Source organism: Ambystoma mexicanum, chromosome 3p (genome assembly GCF_040938575.1).
Source record: "Ambystoma mexicanum isolate Mex_15411 chromosome 3p, UKY_AmexF1_1, whole genome shotgun sequence".
Taxonomy (NCBI): Eukaryota; Metazoa; Chordata; class Amphibia; order Caudata; family Ambystomatidae; genus Ambystoma; species Ambystoma mexicanum.
The window spans coordinates 317,038,605-317,064,531 of record NC_090925.1 but is presented as its reverse complement, the minus strand read 5'-3'; the positions used below and the strand labels follow the sequence as shown (position 1 = coordinate 317,064,531).

Sequence of the window (25,927 nt, the reverse complement as noted above, 5' to 3'; positions counted from 1 at the left end):
AATGCACGCCAAGTACCCACACCCCACTGCACCTCCCCTCACATCAGAATGCAGGCGAAAACCATTCGGTCACTAATGGCACATCTTTTAGCAGTTTTGTGCGCTCTATTTTGATTAGAGGGGCTGGTCTTAGCTGCAGGGGCAACTGAACTGTTTGTATTGCTGTGCTTATAAAGAAGCAAGCGCAACAATAAGCGACCATTTAACACAATAAGCGGACAAAACTGGCGGCACGCGACCTTGGAAAAAAAAGCCCAAAGTCGCTTGTTATAAGCGGACATGGCAACACTGCGAGTCAGCGCTTTCTCTTAAATACACTGTCATCCAAAGCAATAAGTCCAGTCTTTTGGATGAGCATAAACCAAAAGCACGCACGGGAAGCTTGCTGAGCGGCTGTGCGTGGGCGTTCAACGGGTGGCTAAAAAGCTTGTCAGCACTACTAGGCAGACCTGCCTAGTCCCTGGGTTTGGCCCAGAGACTCTGGGTTTGTAGGCTCCTCTCTGGGTCCCTGAGGAATAGCGCGGCATCTCTGGGATTTCCGGCTGTCCAAGGAACTCCACCCACTCCTCCATGGGAGCATTAGTGGCCACGTGCATGGAGGTGTGGGTGAAGACTCTGTTTGGCACAGAAATCCAGCCCATTTCTGGGGCCCAAGTCCCCACACTGTGGGACCGTTTAGCTTTTTTCCCCCCCTCAACTTGTGGGGGGGGGGGGGCAGGTGGGCCTTGCACTGACATAGGCTTGGCATCCAGTGAGATCAATCTCTGCCTTTCTAGTGTCGGCAGGTATGCTCTCTTTTTCTCTCCCCATGTCAATAGGCAATAATTGTATTTTAGGCGGCATGTAGAGCACTACCTAAGAGTTAATAATACTGAGTAATACACTACATGGGCCTTATTTTACGAGGTTATTTTTCTGGTATTCCTTTTTTGATCCAAAGACTGTTTTTCATCTGGTCTCATATCATTTACATATTTTTATTTAATGTTTTCAAGCCGTCTTGCAAACTTGTATTTCTGAACTTAAAAGCAAGTACTGGCAACACTCGGCCTCGTGTCGAATGATCTGCCAGGCTGCTTTCTCGATGCTTCCAATGCTCATGCTTCCTTCATGTTAAGCTTGCTAGGCCCTGTCCAGGGCGCTCCCTGAATCTCTTCTCGTCTCTTCCTCCTAGGAAACTCGCCCTGAAGTATCACCCCGACAAGAATCCAGACAACCCAGAAGCTGCTGAGAAGTTTAAAGAGATCAACAATGCGCACGGGATCCTGACCGACGGCACCAAGAGGAACATTTACGACAAGTACGGATCGCTGGGGCTCTACGTGGCCGAGCAGTTTGGCGAGGAGAACGTCAACACCTACTTTGTGCTCTCTAGCTGGTGGGCGAAGGTAAGTGCCCCCCGCCAGTCACACCCCGTCCCCATGCTCCAGTCCCTGCAATCCCTGCCCCTTGGAGGCTGTGCTAGTGGCCTTACTCCTTTGCCCACCTCTGCTTCTCTCCCCTGCAGGCCCTCTTCGTCTTCTGCGGCCTGGCCACGGGCTGCTACTGCTGCTGCTGCTTATGCTGCTGCTGTAACTGCTGCTGTGGCAAGTGTAAACCCAAGCCTCCAGAGGGCGAGGAGCCAGAGTTCTACGTGTCCCCGGAGGATCTAGAGGCGCAGCTGCAGTCTGATGAGCGAGGTGAGTGAGTCCAGGTAGCGCTGCGAGGCAGGCGTTTCTCCAGTGAGCTGCTGCGGCTTGCTGAACAATTTCTGTGGGTCCTGCAATTGGTGAGGTGGGTCTCCTTTGCAGTATGGATCTCCTAAAGGGTCCCAGCTTGTTCGATTGGAAAAAGGGAACTCGAGAAATGAAACCTTTTCATTGAATTGTTATGTTCACTCTCTTGCCAAGCTTTTCCACTGTAATCGCAGGTCTCATGCCCAGCCATTCTGGGCTATCGCACAGCTGCAGCAGCTTTATCCTCTGTCATTTCTTTGCGCTGCCTTGATGGTCATTCTTGGTACTTTCTTTGCATTTCTTGGTCCAGACAATGTGTTCTTGACTCACATGCTGTGTGCTGTGCTGCTCTCTAGTGGTTTGATCTGATTATGCATCCGATAACTTTAAAAGGTGAAACAAATTGTCTGTCTGCCTGGGGTGTGCCTGTCACGTGTTCTCCCATGACTTTTACCGGAAATCAATAATATACCCCTGTCCCCCAGTGCCAAGTGCCTCAAAGCTTGGGTAGCCAGGTAATTCACTGGTAGTGCCTAGCCAGGGCATCTGGACTGGCTCTTGTGGCCAAACGAGCCAAGCCAGTAAAATGCCCTTGTAAAACATGCAAGGGGGTATTTTGCAAATCACGCCCAGTGCAGGGCAGATGTGGTAAAATGCTGAAGTCGCAGTGCAGCCCTTCATTTATTTTCTCTCCCTCGCCTCAGTGTGCACAATATTTAAATTATCCTGGCTCAGTGAGGTACCATACTGGACCAGTGCACCGTCCCAGAGCAGCTTTTCTGCTGCGATGCTGAGCCACCTGCAAGGAGATGGGCTACACCCAGAGTTCTTCCATGACTAATGGACACAGACACCAGAGTGAATTTGATAGGGATCCCAATGCGGACCCCTCTTTATAAAAAAGTCTTAATCTTTAAAACCTTTACCCTAGGACTCCTCTGGCGTGGGCTCCATCTAAGCAAGGGCCGGCTGCATCAGCTCACCCTTCCTTGGAGGGGTCTCAGGGACCTTTAGGATGAGTCTGACGCAACCGATCCCCTTCCTACCCTCAGGTACCACCCACGTGGAGGGCGAGGCCAGAGTATGGCCTCTGTGGGTGACCCCATCCTCCTAGGCGGCCTCAGGCAGTCCACCATCATATCCCGCTACCTCACATAGAATGACTCGTCTCTATCCCCTATTTAATGGCCATTTAAATGTTCTATCACTAATTACCATTTACCCTACTTAACATACCTCCTAATTACCCCAACTCCCTAACTTAACATTTTACATATGTGGCTGTAAATAGCTATACAGATAACATAAACACAAAAGACTCTGTCTCAGTGGGGTGACTGTTGCAGCCAGCCACCCATTCACAGTACCTTGTCGTCTATCCATTGGGTGAAGGCTGCTGGCCGAGGGGATGCTGATTGCTGGCTTCTGCGCTGGCTGATTAAATTACCTGGCCCCTCAGCTGATGCCTGCGGCCTGGCCCATGAAATGTCCTGCTGGAGACCTCTTCTTTCAGGGTGGCCCCGTCCACTACATGGGGCCACCACACTCGCAGTGCAGCCTGTGCTCCTTAAACAGTTCCGGTGGCCCCCTGCGCACATGGGGGACCGCCTGCACTCACTTGCTGCACGTAACAAAGGTCTTGGTGGGCCACATTGGCTGTGGGCCCACCTGACATCACCGCCGTGACCAAGGTGCCATTTTGGATTTGGACAGCATCGTCGTTTATTTTGGGACTCTGCCATGCTCACCACCACAGCCTCCTCCTGGCCCGCACCTTCAACAATGTATCGTTGCATGCTCGTGAACATCGTTCACCTCCCGGGATGCTCCTTGCATATGCAGCCCAGGAGAACTTTGATGACAACAGGTCCGCCTTGTTGGCCACGAGGCGGGCCTTTGGCCTGCCCTGGCAGCCCGATCAGGGCGGCAGCCCCTGCCACGCTGCCTGGACCCTGAATGTCACTGGGCCTGTCAGGTCTGCCCCTTGGACAGGCTGACTTGTTCCATGGCGCTGGGCGGCTAACCGAGTCTAGGGGCACTCCTCACGCATATCCCGGCACCACTGGATGGATTCAGGCTCCAGGGCGTCGCGCGAGGCAGAGATCCAGCAGGTAAGTATGTCTTTCTGTATCTCTCCCTCAACTGTCGTCCTCCACTATTCTTTTTTCAAATCCTTCGGGATTCTTTTCCTCTCTACCCTGCTCATTCTTGGGCAGGTGATTTCTTTCCTATTGTTCCTTTCTTTTAACATTTCATCCAGCACCATGGTGGGCCGGATGGATTCTTCCCCTAAAAGAATCTCCCTCGCACTCTCCCCTCCCTTTATTTCTCTGTTGCCTGCGCTTCTTTTCTTGGTGTTCCCTCAGAGGGCAAGCGTGTAGTGGCACTAGCCGGGCCCCGGGCTACAGCAGTCCACCACCTGGCCACATCTGTTTCCCCTCTTACCAAAGTGTGCGATACTGCTGCGTCAACAATTTATATAACGGTGGCCATTCTTATATTGCCCATCAGTTATTTGTCTAATTTGAAAGTATCTGTTGTGGAGTGATGATGTAGCATACAATAAAATATGAAAAATACAGAAGTAGAGGGCCTAAAAACACCATTGATTAAGATTTACGCAAATGAGCTAAACGCTATACTGATTATGACCACTAGATGGCAGGGTTCATCAAGGACTGAGTGGAGCAAAGCTAAACTGCCTGTTTTTTAAATACAAGACGCAATTCAATCCTGAGACTCGTAAACAATGAATGACAACGGCGATGAAAATGTTAACATGAAAAAGAAATAGTATCTCGTGCTGTAATGAAGCATCCGTAAACCTCAGAACAGGAAAGTGCGAGTAACCGAAATAAGCGTTTCGGCCATCTTGTCATCCACAAAGTAACTGCGCCACAAAGAGGGTCAGCAAACCCAGAATAACTTAATATCCAAGATGGCCAGCTGGATTAATAAGTGATCAACTGCCACGCAGGGCCGGCCTTAGGGCAGGCCAGATGACCTCCCAGGGCGTCATAGCCCACCAGGGTGCCATTAGCCACTAGGGCGCAAGCTCGGGAGAGCCTTTCAAGGGCTACTCCGAGCTCTAGCGTGGTAGGAGAATTGTCCTTTTGAAATTAAATGCGGAAGCGGGCGCATTTAACAATAGGGTGCTGGCACCCTATTGAGATCATTGCCTCCCTGCTCTGCTCCTGCGAGGGAGTGGGGAGATAATCATTTTGATGCCAGCGCCCTATTGTTAAATGCGCCCACTCCTGCAAGTGCATTGAATTTAAAAAGGACGCCTTCTCCCCCCACCGAAAAAACATTGGGCGCCCCTCTTCCCCCCATTGACAAGGGGGTTGTGAGGGAGGCGCGCCAAATTGTTGGTTTTCTGCCCAGGGCGCTGCCCCCACTAAGGCCAACACTGCTGCTGCGTCAAGTGACGAGTGCCAGGAAGGACGGAGCGAAAACTCCCAAACCTAAGCTAGGAGCTCCCTGATCAGCAGCATAACCTTTGGCCCGAGTGCTGCGTCCTTTGTATCTCCGAGTGCAGTGAAGCTACGCACTAGGAGTTCTATTCTCCCTCCACCACAACAAATATCAAATTTATACTATTTACAATCCCAATAAACTTCCCGCAATTCCTCCAATCCAAGTATAGTATATTTTGAACACGAATCTGCCAACACTTTTTTTTTCTGCAATCCCATTAAATGATACGATGCGCCATGGCCGACCGTGTTCCCTTCACCAGTGGTATCTTGAATCATTAGTCTTCACTCTCCGCTTTCACGACTGAGCGAGGGCACGGCAGATGTCCTCTCCTTGCACATGTTGTGGAGTCATTGTGAATAACCGGGCGCTGGTTTGTTGCACGTGAAACTCTTAAAGCTACTGAATGAGAGACACTCGCATCCTGGATCACCCTCTCCCCCTTAGCGTTAGTATTTCTAGTAAATGGAACTGCATAACTATCTTTTATGTCACCCTTCAGTGTCTTTATGCTAGCTTCCCCTCTTTCTATTCCCCTGGCAATGCCAATGGTAGTCTTCAACCTCCCACACTCGCAGTTTGCTGCTAGACCTCTCCAGGCACCCCCACATCCTCCAGTCCCCTCACATGGGAGTTGTTCAAGCAAATAGAAATGGAATATTTGCAGAACCATATTGGTCTTTTCAGCAAGCCTTTCTGCTTCTGAACCAATGGCAGCTTTAGGATGGATAATTCATCCAGATGTGCGCTGAAAAGCACCCCCCAGAGCCCTCGCTTCATGCTCGGCCCACCATGCCTAGCACAGCGACAAATGCAGGGGGTGCTGCGGCGGTCGGATAATCACTCCTGCATTTCCATGGTTACCTCGCATGCCCGTAACGGTGGCCCTGCACCAGCTTCACTTGAAGTTGGAGCCTAGTTCCAATAGTTATTGTGGCGGATCCACCCTTCCTAGCACGCTTGCTCAATGCAGCAGCTTTAACTGGAGATCAGCAACTTTCCTTATTTACATGTCCCGTTTCCTGTTTCTCTCAGCAATGGTGTTACCGCAAGCACAGTGGTGGAAATGAGAAAAATGCGAAGGGGGAATCCCACAAGGGGTGGAGTTCTGAGGAGGCGGAGTAAAGAGGGGGCAGAGCTGGCAATTGAACTCCTCTCAAAGGAAATGTTCAAAACAGCTTTTAAAATGGTGCGATTTCTTTCATGCTGTTTATTTCCAAACTTCTCACTGTACAGTAATTGCACTTTAAATCACTTCCATGGAATGGGTGCACCCAAAATGTTGTTAGTGCCATTTTCACGACTCGCTTGCACTCGCACATCTCCCTTTCTCACCCCCTGTCTGGATTTCAACAATGCTATAAAAGATGGGTTGAAAAGTACATAAACCATGCACATGTATTCAAGTTCTTATATTCGTGCGCATACCTTGCTATCGTTTGTGCATTTTTCAAGCCATCTCTTTTAAACCTAAGGTTAAATATGGTAGGTATAACAAGTCTCCAATTGTGACATGACATTCCCTCCGAGTCGAGACTACAGAAAATAATTCAGCAACCCCCCAGCTTCCCGTGTGTTAACCTTCCCCCGCGAAGCTGGGGGCTCCGCAATGTAATCTGCCAGATGCAGATTAGGTCACTGAGCCCCACTGTCCCGTTTCACCCCTCTACAGCAGCTGCCCACGGACAAAGATGCCTCCATGATCAGCGAAGACGAGCCCTTTCAGGTGGCTTCCATTCAAATATCGCAGTTCTCACCATGCCCGAAAAAAGGAGAAAGGAGCCCAATATCGAGAAGGAACTTGGGGCACTGTGTAGCGCTGCTTGATGATAACCTGGGCATTTGTCCAATAGTTATGCCGTTTGTTTCCAACATTACTCATTTTGTCAGCCCCTTTCGTTTTCCCTCCAGTAAGGTGCTGCATGAGACATTTCCTTTGTTTGGCATAACAAGGCCGCAGATTTATTTTTTACATATACAAAAACCACTGCAAACAGGTATTAAACTTTCGTTCCAATAGGTGTGGCGACTGCTCCTCGTCCTGCTTCCCCCTTTACCTCCATACTGATTGCAGGCATAACTCCCCCAAGGCCTTCGAGTCTGAGAAACCGCCTGCCCCTGCAGGTCTTTGCGGACTGGGAGAGCGCCGTTTGTTGGGGGGAAGTTGAGCCCCAATTGCTACCGCCAGACACCCCCGCCGTTTAGGCTCCCAGGAGGCGCTGTCTAGAATGGGCGAAGCCCCTTCCGGTTTAGCAATGGCTCATTCGGAGTCTTAGTCTTATCCTAGGTTGCCACAACCCGCCTGTCCATCCTGCGACAACGACGTCCAGGCTCTGCCATAGCTGTAGGGTGGGAGGGTGGGAAACGAAGTCCTCCTCTCTTGGCGGGCGCCCGGCTGCTGGAAGAGCTGCAAGTGCTCCCAAGCCGGGCGCCCGCTGTACTTATGCGCCAAGCCCCGCCCTCTTACTTTGTTGCCCTACGAGGGCTTTCCGGGGCTCTTGGCGCCCTTTCCTCTGCTCTTTCGCCCTCCTCTCTCCTCCCCTAATGGGGGGGGGAGGGGCAAGAGCGCGAAAAGGAGGAAGGCCCCTGCCCCGGTTATCGGGGTGCCTCCTCCACTCACTGCGCTCCCCTTCGTCACCTTCATAACCTGGGCATTTGTCCAATAGTTATGCCGTTTGTTTCCAACATTACTCATTTTGTCAGCCCCTTTCGTTTTCCCTCCAGTAAGGTGCTGCATGAGACATTTCCTTTGTTTGGCATAACAAGGCCGCAGATTTATTTTTTACATATACAAAAACCACTGCAAACAGGTATTAAACTTTCGTTCCAATAGGTGTGGCGACTGCTCCTCGTCCTGCTTCCCCCTTTACCTCCATACTGATTGCAGGCATAACTCCCCCAAGGCCTTCGAGTCTGAGAAACCGCCTGCCCCTGCAGGTCTTTGCGGACTGGGAGAGCGCCGTTTGTTGGGGGGAAGTTGAGCCCCAATTGCTACTGCCAGACACCCCCGCCGTTTAGGCTCCCAGGAGGCGCTGTCTAGAATGGGCGAAGCCCCTTCCGGTTTAGCAATGGCTCATTCGGAGTCTTAGTCTTATCCTAGGTTGCCACAACCCGCCACGCCAAAGGTGGGTTATCGCCCACCGTGGCTCCCCCCTTTCCTAGCTTATAACTCCAGTAGTTTTGTGCAGATGTTCCAGAAAAACAGATCCATTCCCTGCTCCGACAAATGCACACCGTCCTTCAAGTAGTACTCCGTGTTTTTTAGATTGATCAGACCATGTCTGATGTGTTGGAGGCCTCTCCCTTTGCAGAATTTAGCCATGGCCCAGTTCAACTTCCTCCTTGAGTTTTCCACGGCTGCCTTACTCTCGGCGCCCCTCCATTCGCGCCTCGAGATGATTTCAGACCATACAATTTCCGTGTCCCCCAATTCAGCCGCTAGTTCCTGCAATGACGACATCATTTCCCTGAGCAAGATCCCCCTCCCCAACTCGGCCAAATCATTGCCACTGAGGTGTACCACCAATACGTCAGGCCTCCGATGGCTCCTCAGGAGACTGCGTATGTGCCCTCGCAGCTGTGCCCATTTCATGCCCGGCACTCCGTGCCACTGCACCCGGTACTCCCCGGCGGTCAACACCTCCTGTTTGGCTGACCAGCTTCCCTTGGCCCTTGACACAAACGAATGGCCCACCACCCAGGCGGACCGCCGCCTTCCCCGCCTTGGTACTACTGCGGGAAAACAGGAGGGAGGAACTGTTAGTCTTGCATTTTCTCAGGCCTGACATACCGCTTAAAACAACCTGACTTCCAGCCCCCAATCTGTTTGATTGTCTCTGCCCCCAGGCCCATCCCAGCCGCAGTTGTGGCGGCCCCAATCCTAAATGAATGTGTCCCAAAAACCCCACTTGAGAACCCCGCCTCCCCCAGTGTCCTGTCCAACACCCTTTTGAACTGAAACAGGCTTAGCGCTGTTCCGTCGTTGTGCACCAGAAAAGGGGCCTCGTCACCTGTGTGGCTCCTGTGGCTCAGATACCTGCTCACGCATCCTACTGGGCAGACCGGACTGTCTTGCACCCTCCCCAATGTGATCATTCTGCCTTTCCCCGTCTGATCGGTCTTGGACCTCCTCAGATATATGCATAACTGCTCCCCCTGTACCCTTAAATCACAACTCCTCAAGAAACTCAAACCTTTACCTTTCTTGTTGGCAGGCACCAGCTCGCTTACCCTTAACGCCCCAAAAAATGCGAGAGAGAAGGCTGCTGCGAACAGTCTTTTTTCGTACTCGTCCCTGCACACCACCCCCAGGCTCCTGATCAATTTGTGCAACTTTCCCACATCTATGGGCCGTCTCTCGTCGGGCTTCGCCAACACCTGTTTGGCCCAACCTTTCATTGCCATGACAATGTAATGCTCCCTCGTGGGATCAGGCATGCCCCTTAATTTGTAGAATTGAGCAATCGCCGCCAGGTGATACGCCACCCACGCCCTGGACCGTCCTTGGCTCCAGGACCATCCCACAAAGGCGCGCACAGGCCAGCCCTTTTCGCTCTCGGGCAGTATATTGCTCTGAAAGGCCCTGAATCGTTCCCAGCATGCCTTGTATCTCCGCATAGTGCCTGGTGCGAGAGCCGTGTCGATCAGTGCGCTCAGATCTCCCCAACCAATCCCCACCACTGTGACTGGAAGGGTGTCATCCTTGCGCTCGCCTCTGGATGGTTTTCCCGGAACCTTCCCCACTGCAAACGAGAAAGAGAATCAGCGGCCACATTCTTAACCCCGGGTATATGACGTACCCTGACTTCTGCATTCAGTTGCAGCAAGCACTTAGTCAATTCCCTGAGCAGCCCCAGTGCCCTACCATTCTTGCTCGTTCCCTGGTTGATAATCTGAACCACCGCTAGGTTGTCCGACCAAACTAGCACCTTCTTGTCTTGCATCTGCCCTGGCCAGAGCTTGAATGCCACCACCATCGGGAACAACTCTAGTACCGTGATGTCCCTGGAGATCCCCCTGGACCGCCATTCAGCCGGCCAAGCCTGCCCGCACCACCTTGAGCCCAGGATGGCCCCAAAACCTAGGGCCCCTGACGAATCGGTAATCGGGTTCGGTCCATCTCCCTTCCCCAGGGGTTCCTTTCACACCAATACCCCGTTAAAATGGTCCAGAAAGGTATTCCACATTTCTAGATCTTTCTTAACCTCTTTCCCTAGGCGCACGTGTTGGCCCGCGTGCTTCAAGCCCACTGTTTTCAACTCTATGCTTCTAGCGAATGCTTTACCTGGGGGGATCACTTTGCCTGCAAAATTTAAGCTGCCCGCTAAGGACTGGAGTTCTTTCAAAGTGGCCTTCTCTTTGCCCAACAATCCCGTAATTACTTCCTTCAACTTCAGTACCTTGTCTCCCGGAAGCCTGCACACCCCTGCTACAGAATCAATTTCAATCCCCAAAAACACCAGTGATATTACCGGACCCATCGTTTTTTCCCCAGCCAGAGGTTCACCAAATTCTTCCATTAACCCCTGAAATACCGCCATGAGGTTCTTGCAATCGTGTGTCCCTTGGCCCCCAACAAACATGAAATCATCAAGGTAATGCACCATCCCCCCAACCTTGCTTCTTTGCCTTACTGCAAATTCGAGGAATCTGCTAAACCTTTCAAAATACGCACATGAAATTGCACACCCCATCGGTAAACATTTGTCGTAGAAGTAATCCTGTAACACCTTGAACCCCAGCAAATGATGGCTGTCCTTGTGAATCGGTAGCAACCGAAAAGCTGATTCAATGTCCGCCTTCCCCATGAGGGCCCCCACACCCGCTGCCTTTACTAAGTCCACTGCATCTTCAAATGTTGCATAGTGCACCCTGCATTCTTCCCCCGAAATGCCATCGTTCACTGACTCCCCTTCGGGGAAGGACAAGTGCTGTATCAGTCTGTACTGCCCCTTATCCTTTTTAGGTACCAAGCCCAATGGTGAAACCACCAGGTTTTCCAGTGGAGGAGTGCGGAAGGGGCCAGCCACCCTCCCCAACTGTACCTCTTGCCCCACTTTTTGCGCCAATATTTTGGGCATTGCTAGCGCCGATTTCAAATTGCATGCCTCCTTAGATCCTAACTGCCCCTGGAAGGGAATCTTAAAACCCCACCTGAAACCCTCCCATAACAGTTTTGCATCACCCTTCTCGCTGTATGCATTCAGGAAAGGCATCATGGCCTGTAAATGTATTGGCGTGGGCAGTTGTGTTTCAATCATGTTTGCTTTTCTCCTTGCCTTTTGCGCTGCCCCTTGACTTGCCCTCTCGGCTGCTGGTGCTGTGTCTCCCTGCGCTTGCTGTTTTTGTGTGTTTGAACCTGCACGCATTACCATAAGTGCACCTCCCTTCGGCGAACAACCAACATTCTGGCAACTCCCCTTGGTAACTGGGCCGGCTGGTCCAAGAGGAGTTCCCACGAAAGGACCCCCTCCCTTTTGAGTAGGACCCCCTGCCCTGTGTTGTTCTTTCGCTTGTCACGCTCTCATCTACCGGCCTGGCTGGGACCGCTTTCGTATCTATGCGACCCCCCACGTCTACTACATCGCATGTCATTGCCGGCCATACCTGCATTTTGAGTCTAAAACCTTTATCGTAGTTGCTCCATGTATCCCCCCCATGCTTCAAGTATTGCTCGTGAATATACTGCTCGTACGCCATCAATGCCACGCCATCTTGTGGGAATTTTTCTAACATAATAGTGGCATAAACCCTGAACGCCCTCAACCAGGTATGTATGTTGAGCTCTAACTTTGGCCTCTCCCTCTCCTTCTTCTCCCTTTCCCTCTCAGTGGGTTCGCTGAAGCCTTGACCCGCGGGGACCATCCCCAACAATTCCATAATATCCATGAACTCCTTCCTCCATACCCGCTCTTTGTATGCCAGCGGGATATGCCATGCCAATGCATTGATCGCCACTCTGGCCGGTGCAAACCCCGGCATGGGCCTCCCGTATATTGTGTTATTACTGGCCAGCTCCTGCCCATGTACCTGTGAAGGAGCCTGTGCCCCCCACCAAGGTGTCCCCCCAATTTGTGGCGTGTAGATGGTGTTTGCCCCCTTTGTCGCCATCTGCACCGGGTTCCCTCCCATTACTGGCTGTCCTGCGCCTGCCACTGGCTGACTCGCCCCCGAGCCAAGTTGCTCCGTGATCCCACTATCCCCTTGCATTCCTTTACCCACCATGTTCAAAGCATTCTTATTAACAGACAACTGACAATTTGCACCCGTCACCCAAGCTTCCATGCATTCCCTGAACATACCTTTCACCATCTCCAAGGTGGTCAGCACCTCCGCTGCTACCGCCGGTGTGGCTACAGGTGTGCTGCGAGGACCTCCCACTGGTCTTGGAGCCTCAGCAGGGACAGGTGCCGGAATGGCCTCAACCTCCTGCGCCCTCCCCTTCCCCTTGGGGTTGGTTTTTCGTTTCTGTGCTGCCGCCGCTTGCTGCTGGCTGTCCCTCGCTTTCTTGGTCATCACTCTTTTCCTTTTGGTGACCGGCTCCTCCTCCTCCTCGAGCTCCTCGATGTCCAAATCTTTCTCTTCCTGCGAGTGCACTTCCACCCATGCCTCATCGATGGGTGTAGGTGGGAACAAGAGTGGTGACTCCGCCCTCTGATTGCGCCCCGCAACCTCAGCTCCCACCTGTGCTGCCATTAACTGCATCCAGTTGGTGCCGTATTTGTCCCCTGCCCTTCTTGCCATCATCAAAAATGCCTCCAGGTCTTCTTTCTGCTGGTCCTCTTGGCTTTTTCCTTGCCTCTGCATCATTTTCTTTAAGCACCGTCCTTGCAAACAATGTCCGCTTTCCTTCACAGCCCTTGTAGCCCAGCGAAAATTCTGTTTAACTTGGTGTCCTTTCTCTTGCTGTTGCCTTGCAATAGCTCGTTACTCCCAAATCAAGAATGACACACCTATTGTGGGATTAGAACTCAGGTCGCCTGTCTTGCAAGGCCAAGCACTTATCACTTGTGCCACGGACTCTCAGCACGTGACTGCTTAAAATTGTTCCCCGCCGAAAGCCGTACTACCGGAATGTCTCCCTACTGTGGGATTAGAACTCCGGTCGCCTGCCTTGGAAGTGCAAGCTCCTATTACTTGCACCACGGGTTCTCCGCGCACGAAACGGGCTGCTACCCAACCTGGGTATGTCCGCTTTCCGCTTCCGCCTCCACGAGCCGCTCAGCTGCCTGGCTCCTCTTTTCCCCGCAACGTCCCTCGCCTCCTGCCGGCTGCGAGCGTGTAGCTCCCTGCTGCCTCTCCGCTCGCTGGATGGCCCCGCCTGCTTCCGGACCTTCTTTCACCGCCGACAGCGCCTCTGGATGTCGACCGCTCCCACCTTCGTCCGCGTCGCTGCTTCCTCGCCAAGAGTTGCAGTCCCGGTAGAAACCTGCCTCGTGACCTTCGCTCTCCGTCGCAGCCGCCTCCGGATGCCGTCCGCTCGATGCACACCGCTCTGCCTCAACGATGAACGCCGCACAACGAAACGCAGTCCAAACGAAGTCGATTCCACGAAATCCAACGCAGTCGAAACGAAGTCCTCCTCTCTTGGCGGGCGCCCGGCTGCTGGAAGAGCTGCAAGTGCTCCCAAGCCGGGCGCCCGCTGTACTAAGCCCCGCCCTCTTCCTTTGTTGCCCTTCGCGGGCTTTCGGGGCTCTTGGCGCCCTTTCCTCTGCTCTTTCGCCCTCCTCTCTCCTCCCCTAATGGGGGGGGAGGGGCAAGAGCGCGAAAAGGAGGAAGGCCCCTGCCCCGGTTATCGGGGTGCCTCCTCCACTCGCTGCGCTCCCCTTCGTCACCTTCATGGAACACACACAAGGGGGGGTGGGGGGAGCCAGAATAGCGTTTTGTTCAATCTGCTGTGCGCTGATTCCCCCAACTCCCGCATCCTGCAACACTTGTTTTTCGGGTGCCAGGCTGGGGCTGAGGCAAGCCGGTCCCGGGATCCGGCTAGACATCTGATGACGGTCCCCGGACCCGGCAAGAGCCGGCACAAAGACCTGCGCTGAGCAAGTGCAGAGCACTCCCTGCTCCCTCTCTCTTACCACATCCACGCGTAACACGCGTTGCATACTCTAAGGGCTGCTGTCAAGGCAGAGTCTGAAGAATCCGACTTGCGCCCATGCAGTGGGCGGCATTTAGACTCGCTGCCTGCCGGAAGGCGGTTTCATGACGCAGACCAACGCAATCCGCGCTACAGGAAGACTGGGACATGTGCACACCACCGACTTTCCTTTCCCCTCCCAAGACTGACTACATACAGTCTTTCATGAAGTAGCAAGTCATTTCATTCTGGCATAAGAGCCTCTTGGCTGCACTGACATGACCCCTCACCCCACCCTGGATCTTGCTTCTGATGCTCCGCCCGCCTGTATCCGGTCTCTCTGTATTCTATTTTGCCTCTAGGTGCTCCACGTAAACGCATCTAGCCCTTGTTTCTAGAAACATTTCCTTTGGGCTGCTATGTACGAAGTGCAGTTGCGAGATGACCACCAATCGTTTGCATATGCCACCCTAGCAATCAAACCTCATGATCAATAACAACACCTTGTTTTCATGATTCAGTACATGTTCTGTCAATATTCCTACCCCAGACCCTGGTTGGAAACCATGAAGGAACGTCAGATTAACAGCTCAATGACCTTCATCATTATTACTAACATATTAGCAATAGTTCTCAAAGTACAGTATATGGATGGGTGTGCCTGAGATGGCCAGACTTCAGATCACACCAAGGTGTTGCTGCCAGAGCCAGGTTCCTCAGTTCTGGCAGCAGTCTAGATTGCACTGGAATGGCGTTTCAGGGAATCGGACCTTAGCAGGAGAAGGATAGTTTCCTAGTGTTCTCCTTGAGAGCCACTCTAGTTTCCAGTCTGGTGATGGGTTTACTGCAAGATGACTATGTGCTGCACAGTGTTTTTAGTGTGGCCATCCGGTAGGCCGGTGTACAGGCAGTGGTGGCCTTGCAGGCGAGGCTCTCTGCTTTGCATCTGATCTTAGCCAGTGCAATGTGTTCAAGGTGAGTATGATGTGGAAACATGTCTTAGATCAGGTGTGAGTCTAGCCATGAGGTGAGCAGCCAGGAGCACTGCAGAGGCTTTGGGGGGGGGGCTGGGGGGTTGTACCCGTCAATATGCAAGATCTCTAGGGCCTGCACCATTGTTCAGAAGTCCTGGGGTGGGAGGAAGGGCTTCATTTTGTGGGGTAGAGAGATCTGATGACAAGCCATGTGTTGTTGCAAGGATAGCTTGCTAACCACAACAAAGGGATTTTGCTCAGTGGGTGTGATACCCAGAGGCGGAGGCGGATTTAGCACTCTGGTGACCAAGGGAGAGTGGGCCCTTCCTTGTCCTGGTCCAGCACCATCCCAATCTCTTCACACCGGCCACAATACACATGCCCTCATCCCTCCTTGCTGGCAGTCAGGCACAGTGGAATAACGAAGAGCCGTCTTGGCACTCGCTCACAGGGCCTGGCTAAACATTTGTCGGGGCTCCTGGGTGTCCCATTTCAATATGATTGCCCCCCCCCCCCTTATTACCTACAGTGAGAGGGGTGGCCCAGTCTGTGGCACCCTGGGTTAATTAAATAAGAGTGGATACAAAAGAATTCTGTTTAATCTCACGGGGGGTGGGGCAGCCAGAGGGGAGCTGAAACACTAAACTGCAGTGAAAAGTTAGTAATTGCTCTGTCAGCAAGGAAGAAACCAGAATAAAAACCAAAGAGTGTGAAACCTGCTGCAAAACCTACGTTTAAAGTCTTCAGTTAAGGTGACGACAGTCAGCAAAGGGCAGCCTGTAATGTGCACACAAGACAAAGTGCACATTTATCGCCACGAAAGTACGAAATATGTTTTTAGTAGCCAAAAAAAGGGACAGCTGCTTGGGCCCACCCCTTTACTGAGGCTCCTGAACACATACAAAGAACAACAAAATCACAACACTGTGGGAATATTAGGCATACAAGGCACTGATAAATTCTAATTTGTTTTCTGGACTTGGCCAACAAAAGATATGCAGAACCCCAATTTGCACAATATGGATTGACATAAGAAGCGACATTACAATAAGTAACATTACAACCAGTGGCATCAGCCTTCAGCACTCTAGGACACCATTGGCAAAGCCATTAATCTACGTTTCACGTGTAAGCCAAGAGAATATGTCGTGCAGTATATAAATATTCCCTATTAATATGCAACAACTCCATAGTTTAATAAACCGTGAGGGCTTTTCTTGAGCTCAAAAATTGCAAAGTAAATCACTTCTAGCGACCCCCGCCCCCAATATGAGCTGATCAGGCACAGTGAGATTAAATGATTTACCCAAGATCACACATTTTGTTATAGTGGCGACATCAGTATTTTGGCCCAGGCTGTGATTTAAGCACTTGACTACATATCTTCCAGTGATGGATCACACACATTTTTTAATGTTGGGTTTCCAAAAACAAAATAATTACTTTTTGCATCAATGCCTTGAAAACGGCACAAATCAAATAAAAAACCAACTTGACATACACATTGGTCTAGAAATAGGTCAAGCAAAAAGGCATATATAAATTTATTTTCACCACCCTGAATGCATAATTGCAGTAGCAGGCTGCAATCTTATGTGGACCGAAAAAAAAAATATTTGTTTTTAAGAAAGGTGTTCACAGTGAAAGAGAATTCAGTATAAGGTAATGTGCTTCAGCCATTATTTTACACAGCCTGCAGCGTTATACTCGCCTCCCATTTATTATCACCCACCAATTGCACCTACTAAGGGACAACAGTCCTTACCCAGGCACCCCTGAATCTGGTCCTCAACCTTGTATTGGTTTATTGAAATGAGGTTGGCGCAAATCTGAACCTGGGCATGCTGGGGAAGCAGTGGGAAAGGCGCTGTGCTTCCCTGCACTTTTAACTGTTGAACGAGGAGAAATATCAGGCCTTATTAATTTCCCGAGCTGTCTGTGTGCGAGACACGGGACACTGCCATGAAATTGTGACAGTTCCGCAAAATGTGGGATGGTTGGCTGCCCTACAGACACACCCAGCCCTGTTCCCCCAACCTTGGGTTTCATCTCAGCTTGTTTAGATGCAAACTTGGTATACGTGTGTGGGGAAAGAACACTTAGGACATGCACAAAAGGGTTCTGCATGCTGTAGGAATTATCCTGCGATATCACCTCCTGTAATGTCCCTCCCCATTGCCTTGAACCTTATAATTTTCAACATTATCTTCAGGTGTGATCATTCAATATTATCACCATTGACTGCAAAACCTGGCAATGAGGTCCAGTTGTCTCAAGCTAGAGTCAAATCCCAAAACAGACAGCTGTAAAAAACACAACTTTAAAAAAATGAAATATTTGTCCCTAAAGTTCATCATTGTGCAACTCTGTCCACTCGAGTCTCCGCCTCCATGACCCACACAGGGACCTCTGTAATTTTTCCCACTTGGCCCTTTGCCTTAAATATGCCACTGTTGAAACAATCTACGCACATTTCATCTAGCCGCCTTTGATTGGGTTCCTGCTTGAAGGGGTGTTTGAGTACGAATTCAATTTTGGTGGGTTTAACCTTTAAGTAGGCACTTGTTATCCATATTTAAATGCTTGCATGGCACGGGCGAAGACAAGTGATATCTTGTGGGCCCTCTGTTTTTAGGTACAACTGTGTATAATCTGCACACTGGTGTATTGTGATGTTGGGTCGTCCAGGAGTGAGTACAGTGGTTCTACAAAGGTTAGTCAAACAGGGAGAGAATGGAAACCTGAAGCACTTTACTGGTTACAGTGGCGTTCTGCCCTGAGGGAGCCCATCTGGACAGCCTGGTGTTTGCCTATGGATAAGATGTGAACCTTTTGTGCACGCAGCCCGAGAAGATCATCTTGTGTGCCAGGAGGGAGAGTAGTGTGTGACCGTGTCAAGTGCAGCCGATGGGTGCAAGAGGACTAGCAGGCACCAAGTGGTGGCTGTTTCAGTGGTACTTCTAGAGACGCAACCAAGATTATACCGGGTTAAACCGGGTTGCTCTATTTTTGGAAGTTGTTTTTCAGTGACATTGTTCAAATAGGATGCTTGTGATCGACCCGTAGTTTGCTAGGTCTTCGGATCAAAATGTTTTTTTCTTTCTTTCAGGAGTAGGCATATAGGCCTCGTCTTTACGATGTTTGGCAACATGTCCTTGCTGGAGGAGGCATTGACAATCCTTAGAGCTGTAAGGGCAGAACCTGCACATTTTTTAAGGATTGTGCCCAAGAGGATGTTGGTGTAAGAGGTTTGTTTTAAGGATGTAAGTGTGCACAAGAGGTCCTCTGGCGAGAGGGGAGATGCATCTGTTCAGGGTTGAACGCGCTGTGGGGGAAATATATAGGAGAAGGGGGGCGGAAGTTGGAGCCTTCAAAGTGGGGCCTGATGGGTATCAATCTTGTTGATTAAAAATGTATTGATGGCCTCACACTTCTAGAGGGATTCTGGTACCTCCGTCTGGAATGGGGGTTCAAACATGGTTTGCAACAAAAAGGCTTTGCTCCTGTTAAGAGGCTGCCATAATGGTGGTGTAGAAGGTGGCAGAGGCTTCAGATATCAGGTTCCACCGTTTGAAATGGAAGGTGCAGAGCGATTAAGTCATCCGTTTTGGGGCCTTGCACCAGCATTTCTCAAGAGCTGTAATGGAATTGTCGGTTGATCGGGAGCTTTTGAGTTTACCAGGGAGTGAATGATTTGGGTTTGGTGCACCCCAATCTTTCCAGAGCAAGTATCTGCCAATGCTTTTGAAGATTGGCCGAAGGTTTTCAACAGGCGAGGCGACGTTAACAGAAGCGGGGAGGATGTCCACTGCTTCCACTGGAAAGTTTGCTTTCAGGGAGCATGATGAAGAGAATGGGATGGCTGTATGATCTGGTCAGTCGAGCGTGATGGGGTCCGGCTTGCCTCGATTTCAAACACTCTACATACTGGCCCCCAAAAACCCCCAAAACACCCTTCACATTCTCACAAAAGAAGCAAGTAGCCACATGCTTCACCCTAAGATTTCTGGCAAATCTTGGAATGCTTGGGTACAAAGGACCACTACCACCAACCTCTGCAATGGAATTTGGCACCAAGTAGACCACCAATCACAACAGAGCTTTTTGCATCTTCTCGATTATGTGAATTTTTAACCACAGCAGTAACGCCATAGGTTAAGTTAGATGGAAGACAGATGATCCCCTGAAACTACAAAGATAGTAGTAACATGGACTCGCTCCCTCGTTCCAGTCTCTTTTCAACTAATATGTTGACCAAGAAATCACCCTCGATTCCTTCAAAACTGCTTTGATCAAGACTATTCTAAGTTTAAAAAAAAACACATTGCCATCACGTACAGGAAGAGCTCCTGGCATAAGGGAGTACGATGGCCACAGGTGTACCCAATCTACTGCTGTCCATACATTTGCACATGCAGCGTTAGCACTCTATAGCAACAATCGCGCAGAGCCAGAGCACGGTAACGCATTTAAGCGATGTTACCGCATATTCCAATGAGGCGAGATGTATACATATTAGAGGCGCCCACCCTCGCAAGTGAGAGTACCTGTAGCCATGTTGGTTTATGTATCGATCCCAATGGCCTAACATTTTATTTTATGATTTTATCATTGATGTTGTTATGAATTTGTACTTTTATGGCCAACGGCCGAATAAAGTAACTGGCTATTTGAAGTCAAACACAGTTGACCCCAACAATCTGGCAAAATACCAACCAATTTCGAACATCCCCGCTATTTGTATGCCAGCATCAGGAACCGCGTGGAGAGTAACTGCCTTTCTCACAAGTCGGATCACTGGAAGACCATTGAGTGGAGTGGAGTCTATGGGCCATGCTAAAGAAGCAACAGCAAGTCTAATATGCAAGTGTACTACTGGACAACTCTGCCACATTAGGTACTCACATTCACGACATTCTGCTGAAAAGATTGGAGGACATCGGAATAAATAGCCACATTACGCTGTATCACCTCGTTGATCACAGTCCGGAAAGTCCTTTGCCCACATCCTGACCTGTGAAGCACCCCAATGATCCACCCTTTCTCCCATTCCCTTATCTAAATAACCTCACTTTATGGACCGTATTAATGACTGGCATCTGAAGAGTCAGGTATGCCGACCATTCCCAAATCATCTACATGCTTACAAATAACTATACATCCAACAAACTGGATCTTGGCACATTCCGTGCCCACTCACGGATGCCATCAGTAGACACACTTAACCCAAGCTAAAATCTACTGATGATACCACAGCACTACAACCCTAATCCCCCCCGCCCCCCTATCAGTCACTTGGCCTGAATAAATGGGAACCTGCCAGTGGCAACAGGCAAGACCCTCACTCTTGAACCGCACCCTCGCCCTTGAGCTGCCAGTTAATGCATTTCTAAGAAGCTTTTCCTTCAAACTCTGAGCGATTCCGCACATCGTGTCTTTTCTTCCCACACAAGTATGGCACTCCTCACACTAGTGTAATCAAACACAAAGCAAATATCAGCAGTAATAAATAAACCAATATAACATTACTATCAAACATATATACAGTTAGCAGTGGCCTAAAGGAATGGTGCACAGTAAGGGTCCACAACCTTTAAAGAAAGGGAGCAAACTGCAAATATTATTTAGACAGTCCTTCACTTATCAAACGCTAACTAAGAGGCAGTCCAGTCCCTACGATGATTGGCGCATTGTACTCAAAAGCACTTTCGATGCTGATGCACATGATTGTGCGGTTGGGCCAAAATGGGGTCTCTTGCAGGGGCTGTAGCAGCTCAGGAAGGCAGGTGTGGCAGTGAATAATAAGTTCCCACTGTTTGAGGAGGGTCTCCCCTAGAGGGCAGAACAGGATCCAAGAGTTGGGAATAGCTCCGTAGCACAGGCTACCTTGATAAAGGAGTGTGGCCCTCAGGGGACACTAGTGCGTAAAAATGGATGGATGCGCCATAGGCTACTGGTAACGGTTGCAAGTACTCACGACCCCCAGCGCATTCCGGACTACACTTTGGCAGTCGAGTCCACTTTGGTTGTGGATTCGAATCCTGCAGTTGTGTGGTTTTGTAGCTTTCAGGGGCTGTGTTCCAGGGATGATTCCGTGGCAAGACGGTGGTCATTTCTCCACTCCTGATGAAGGGATCAGGCCAATTCCACTGCAGCAGGTCTGAGAGCACATGGGGGCACATCAGTAAGGCAGCAACAAAGTTTGTCACCACAGCTGTGTGACACAGCGACCGCGTATGCTCGGGTTCAGGCGTACTCTCCGAATTGCAGACCTAGGAATGCTAGGTGTACGAAACTCGGCGGGAGAGTGCCTTATACCCAGACCTTACAGCCTCCAAATGCTCAAGTGTCAACTCGAGAAGCCGGTGATTCTGGGGCAAAAGTCATGTTCAAGCTGCTCAGTTCACTGGCTGGTCCAGGGACACTTCCAAAAAGGCTTGCTTACAGGTTAAGGTGGAGGTGCTGAGAATAGTTAGTTCCACTATTCCAATCGGTCAAAGAGCCTTTGCAGACCTTCGTTCGATCAGAAACACGGGGTCCAACGGGATGACAGCGGGCTCAGGCTGCCATACCTTCCAGTGGTTCCTCGGCTCGGCTCTGCTTCTTGGTTTCAGGATACTTGGCTCCTTTCCTAAGTTCGGTGAGAACTCAAGAGATCGACCTGGTATGGGTTTAAGGGGCCTTCTCTTATCCATAATCTCCTTCGCGCCAAACGAGTACCCAATGAGAGATCTGCTCACGTACAGCCATTCCAGACATGGACCAATCACGGACCACAGTGGTCCCAGTCATTCCCAGCACACCAGACATCCTGGCACCCAGGATGTGTATTGAACTAGACAGTCCAGCCCACATCCTGGAGGCGCACACACAAGGCATGCAGAAGCCTGTGAAAGCTTCAGTATGCGCTGGGATCTGCATTACCAAATAAGGGTTTTCCCGGTTCGACCTGGGGAAGGCTAAGGGACAAGATGGCCAAAGGACAAAACAAAAGACCTTGTGGGATGGCCATTTTGGGGCCAAGCCACTGTCCTGGGTCAAACGCGGTAAACACTATATGGACCACACAAAAGGTTTAAAAATATATGAAAAATAACAGCTGCCACCAGCTCTGTCCAAGGTACTTCTTCCGGAAAATCCTTTGATGATGTCTAGGGCCTTAAAAATGAAAAGACCCCAGCTCACTGTACTGTAAGGTACTTTGTGCACTGATAAAATGTTGCTAAAAACTAGCAACCAAGTGAAAGACTAAAGTATCCCAGGACAGACTGCCTTAAGGGCATGTCAGTTTCACCGTAACAAAGTGAGGGAAAACCCAGTGGAGTACAACAGAAGGCTGGGTTCCACTGGCAAAAGTCAGGCTAGTATGGTCCGACAAGAGCAAATAGTTGGGTGGGGGGGGCCGGGTTCACAACTGTAGCGAAAATTACACATAAATGGAAAACTTTCCTAACATTAATGCCTAGATGTTGCAATATTATTTGAGTCTGACAAAATCCCCAGCCACATCAATCAACTGTGCAGGACTCTGGCTCCGCAAAAGTCCAATGGCCCAACATAACAGGCCATCAGCAAGCAAAAAACTCACAGGTCATACAAACGTGCCATGCTCCTCTCACTGGTCATTTTCTTCACATTCTCCAAATCGTCAATACGCCATATATCCCTGGTCGTCCCCATGACCAGGATCTCACATTAGGCATCTGCGGCATAATGTGATGAATCCTTAGATGTAGTTGCTTCTCCCCAAGGGAGAGCCCCTTCCCATGGGAGGATGACCACCTAGGGGGAATGTAGTACAACAGCCCTCACCTAACCCACTACACACCTCCCTACACTGTAGACCCAATACACAACACATCTTTGTATCTCTGCAAACTTGAAGATTTAACTACTACTGATAGTAGACCAAGGTATTACTGCAGTGCCTGGAAGACTGACAAAACTAAAGTACTGAGACGAGGTGGCTCACAAGAAGCATGAAGAATACCACAGAGGCATTAATAACAAGGAATGATGTTCCGCAAGGGCGGGACAAGCACTATAATAAGTAAACTGAAGAAGGAATTGGCGTCTTCTACCACGGAAGTCGGGAGCCCACAACAGCTACCCAGGAGTTTTGAAATGTGCAAAGGAGAGAGGGCGAAATGTCGTTGACTCATCAGAAGGGCCGCCATTGCCTAAGAAGCAGAAGTCTCATACCTGTAAGGAAGTGGACCATCGGGTTTGGTGTTCAAGTCGGAAGGGCTCGAGGGGCCGCTGGAAAACAAGAGAACTAGAGAGGTTGGTTAGAACAACTATGAACCCTGGAAGAACTGTTAATGTTTCCGTTTGATAAGCAGGTAACTGGGAATGCGGGAGACTGTGTGAAGTGGAGAGCCAAGCATAGCCTCAAACTCCCTTGTCTCAGTGGAAACAGCAGTACAACTAACCATCAAGGAAGGGTCTGGGACCAGCACAGAAGCCCAGAGAGCATCGGAGGGAGTCTCCCTTGTGCTGGTGGTCAAGTAAAGCCACTGGGCAAGGGTCGAGAACCCAAGAACAAAAATATGAGTCATCTTCGTGGCAGTACCTGGCAGGAAAGCAACCAAGGTCTGCTAAATCAAAGTGATAGATTGGGGGGGGCCTGGGACCCACATCCACAAGGGAAGATCAATATAGGTCCTCTTCTTCAGGGCAGTACCTGGTAGGAGAGTGAAACAGGTCTGCCATAACAAACCATTAGAGGGTTGAGCTGTGAAACCAAGTATAGAAAACGGCCGGGGGAAGGGAGTCATTCCTGGTGGTGTGGACTGTGAGATAAGCCTGAGAAAGGCCAGGGGAAGGGAGACATTCCCTCTGGTGTTGTGAACTGTGAGAACAAAGCCAAAGAAGGCCAGGAGAAGGGAGTCCTTTTCCTGGTAATTGAACTCTTAAGGAGGAACTAACCAGTAATCTAGGGGAAGGGAGTCATTCAATCTATTTGTTTCTTCTAGGGTGTGCTTTTGCCAAAGACATCATGGCGCTTACACTGAGGGAAAGAGTAGAACAGATACCAGAAGGAAGGGAACCCCCTATGTAAAAAAGAAAGGTCTTGAGCTCCTTCCTGAATGATGCAAAGTCATCATTATGTTTTAAATGTATGGGCAGAATCCCATAGCCTGGGCCCAGCCACGGAGAAGACTCTTCCACCCAGCCATTCTTTTGTACCTAGGCACACACATGAGAGGTATTTGTGGATCTTAAAGTTCGACTAGGATTATAACACTGAAGTTTCTCTTGAATGGCTAGACATCCTTTGCCATTTCGGGCACAATGACTTGAACTTGACCCTTGATTCAATAGTCAACCAGTGTAATGATTGCCACGCCCTGGTTACTTCTCTTACAAAAGTGACATGTTTCGCCAGGCGCACTGCTGCATTTTGCAGCACTTGCAAGGGATGGAGGGGATAGGATGGCTGAGCCAAATAGATTGTATTGCAATAACCAATGCTACCTTTGATACCTGCTGTCACAATCTGAGCATGACACTTCTCAGGTACAAGGGGAAGAACTTTCTTTCATTGCTTGAGTTTGGCGAAACCCTGGCCACATACTGCATTCACTTGGGCTTCCAGAGACAAGGACTGTGATATTTTGATGCCTACATTTCGCACCAGTGTTTACTGGCTCAGGGAGTGGACCCAATGAATCTGGCCAGAACACTGAGGTCCAGTCACTATCTACCTCTAGCGGGCCAATAATCAATATCTCGATTTTCCCAACAAGTAATTTAGGCCAGTTTACCTCCATCCATCCCCAGATAGCTTCCAAACAATTTCTAAGGCTTTCTGCAATTTCTGGCTGGTCAGGCTGCTGCTTGAACAAAATCTGGCTGAAATCCGCATAGAACACCCTAAAGCCTAATATGTGGCTGAGAGCCAATAGAGGACGGATATAAAGGTTAAAAAGCAAGGGAGTCAGTGCTGACCCCTGAGGTACCCCGCAAGTTACCACCACCGAGGACGAACGGTAGGGTGAAAGTTAAACTATTTGAGAGCAAGAAACCAGAAACTCCTGAAACCAGTCTAAGACTGCCCCAGAGAACCCTGCTTCCTTCATTCTGGATACCATAATCCCATGATCAATAGTATCGAATGCGGCCCACAGGTCTAATAAAATAAGGCCTGCTGTACCACCCTCGTGTCTGATCATGGTAAGATCGTCTAGCATTGATACAAGAACCGATTCTGTGCCCATCATAGGCTGGAATCCCATCTGGCAACTGTCTAGTATCTTTTGTTCTTCCAGATAATCTCTCAATGGCGGAGTGAGTACAGCTTCCAAGACCTTCATAAGGAAGGGAAGCAGGGATATGGGGCGGTAGTTTGCTAAAATTGAGACGTCCAAAGAGGTTTTTTTAAATAGAGGAATAAATAATGCCTCTTCGTTTCCTAGGTATTTGACCCCAAATTAAAGATGAAGGAATCGCTTCATCCAGAGTCGCATAAAAATCCTGAGATGCCTGTTTTACCAAATGCAAAGGAATTGCATCAAGCGGCGAAGCAGATTTAAGATGAGCTACTATCTTACTTACTGCTTCTTTAGTGGTTTGATTAAAAACTGAAAAGTAAGTATCCATGTCAGATACAGTAGGGTTTGGTGGGACCTTGCTATCCAAATTCTTGCTAATGCCTTGATCCTTATCTAAACTATCCATAA

General features: G+C 49.9%; 1 protein-coding gene across 2 annotated transcripts in view; it reads left to right on the top strand.

Moving 5' to 3' along the window:
- Positions 1-25,927, top strand: part of DNAJC5 (DnaJ heat shock protein family (Hsp40) member C5) — a 427,552-nt gene that overhangs the window by 381,050 nt on the left and 20,575 nt on the right. For both annotated transcript variants that reach the window (XM_069650857.1, XM_069650859.1), the window contains 2 exons: positions 1,175-1,388; positions 1,508-1,679. In XM_069650857.1, the coding sequence (XP_069506958.1) occupies positions 1,175-1,388; positions 1,508-1,679 (386 nt within the window). The remainder of the gene's footprint in view (positions 1-1,174; positions 1,389-1,507; positions 1,680-25,927) is intronic.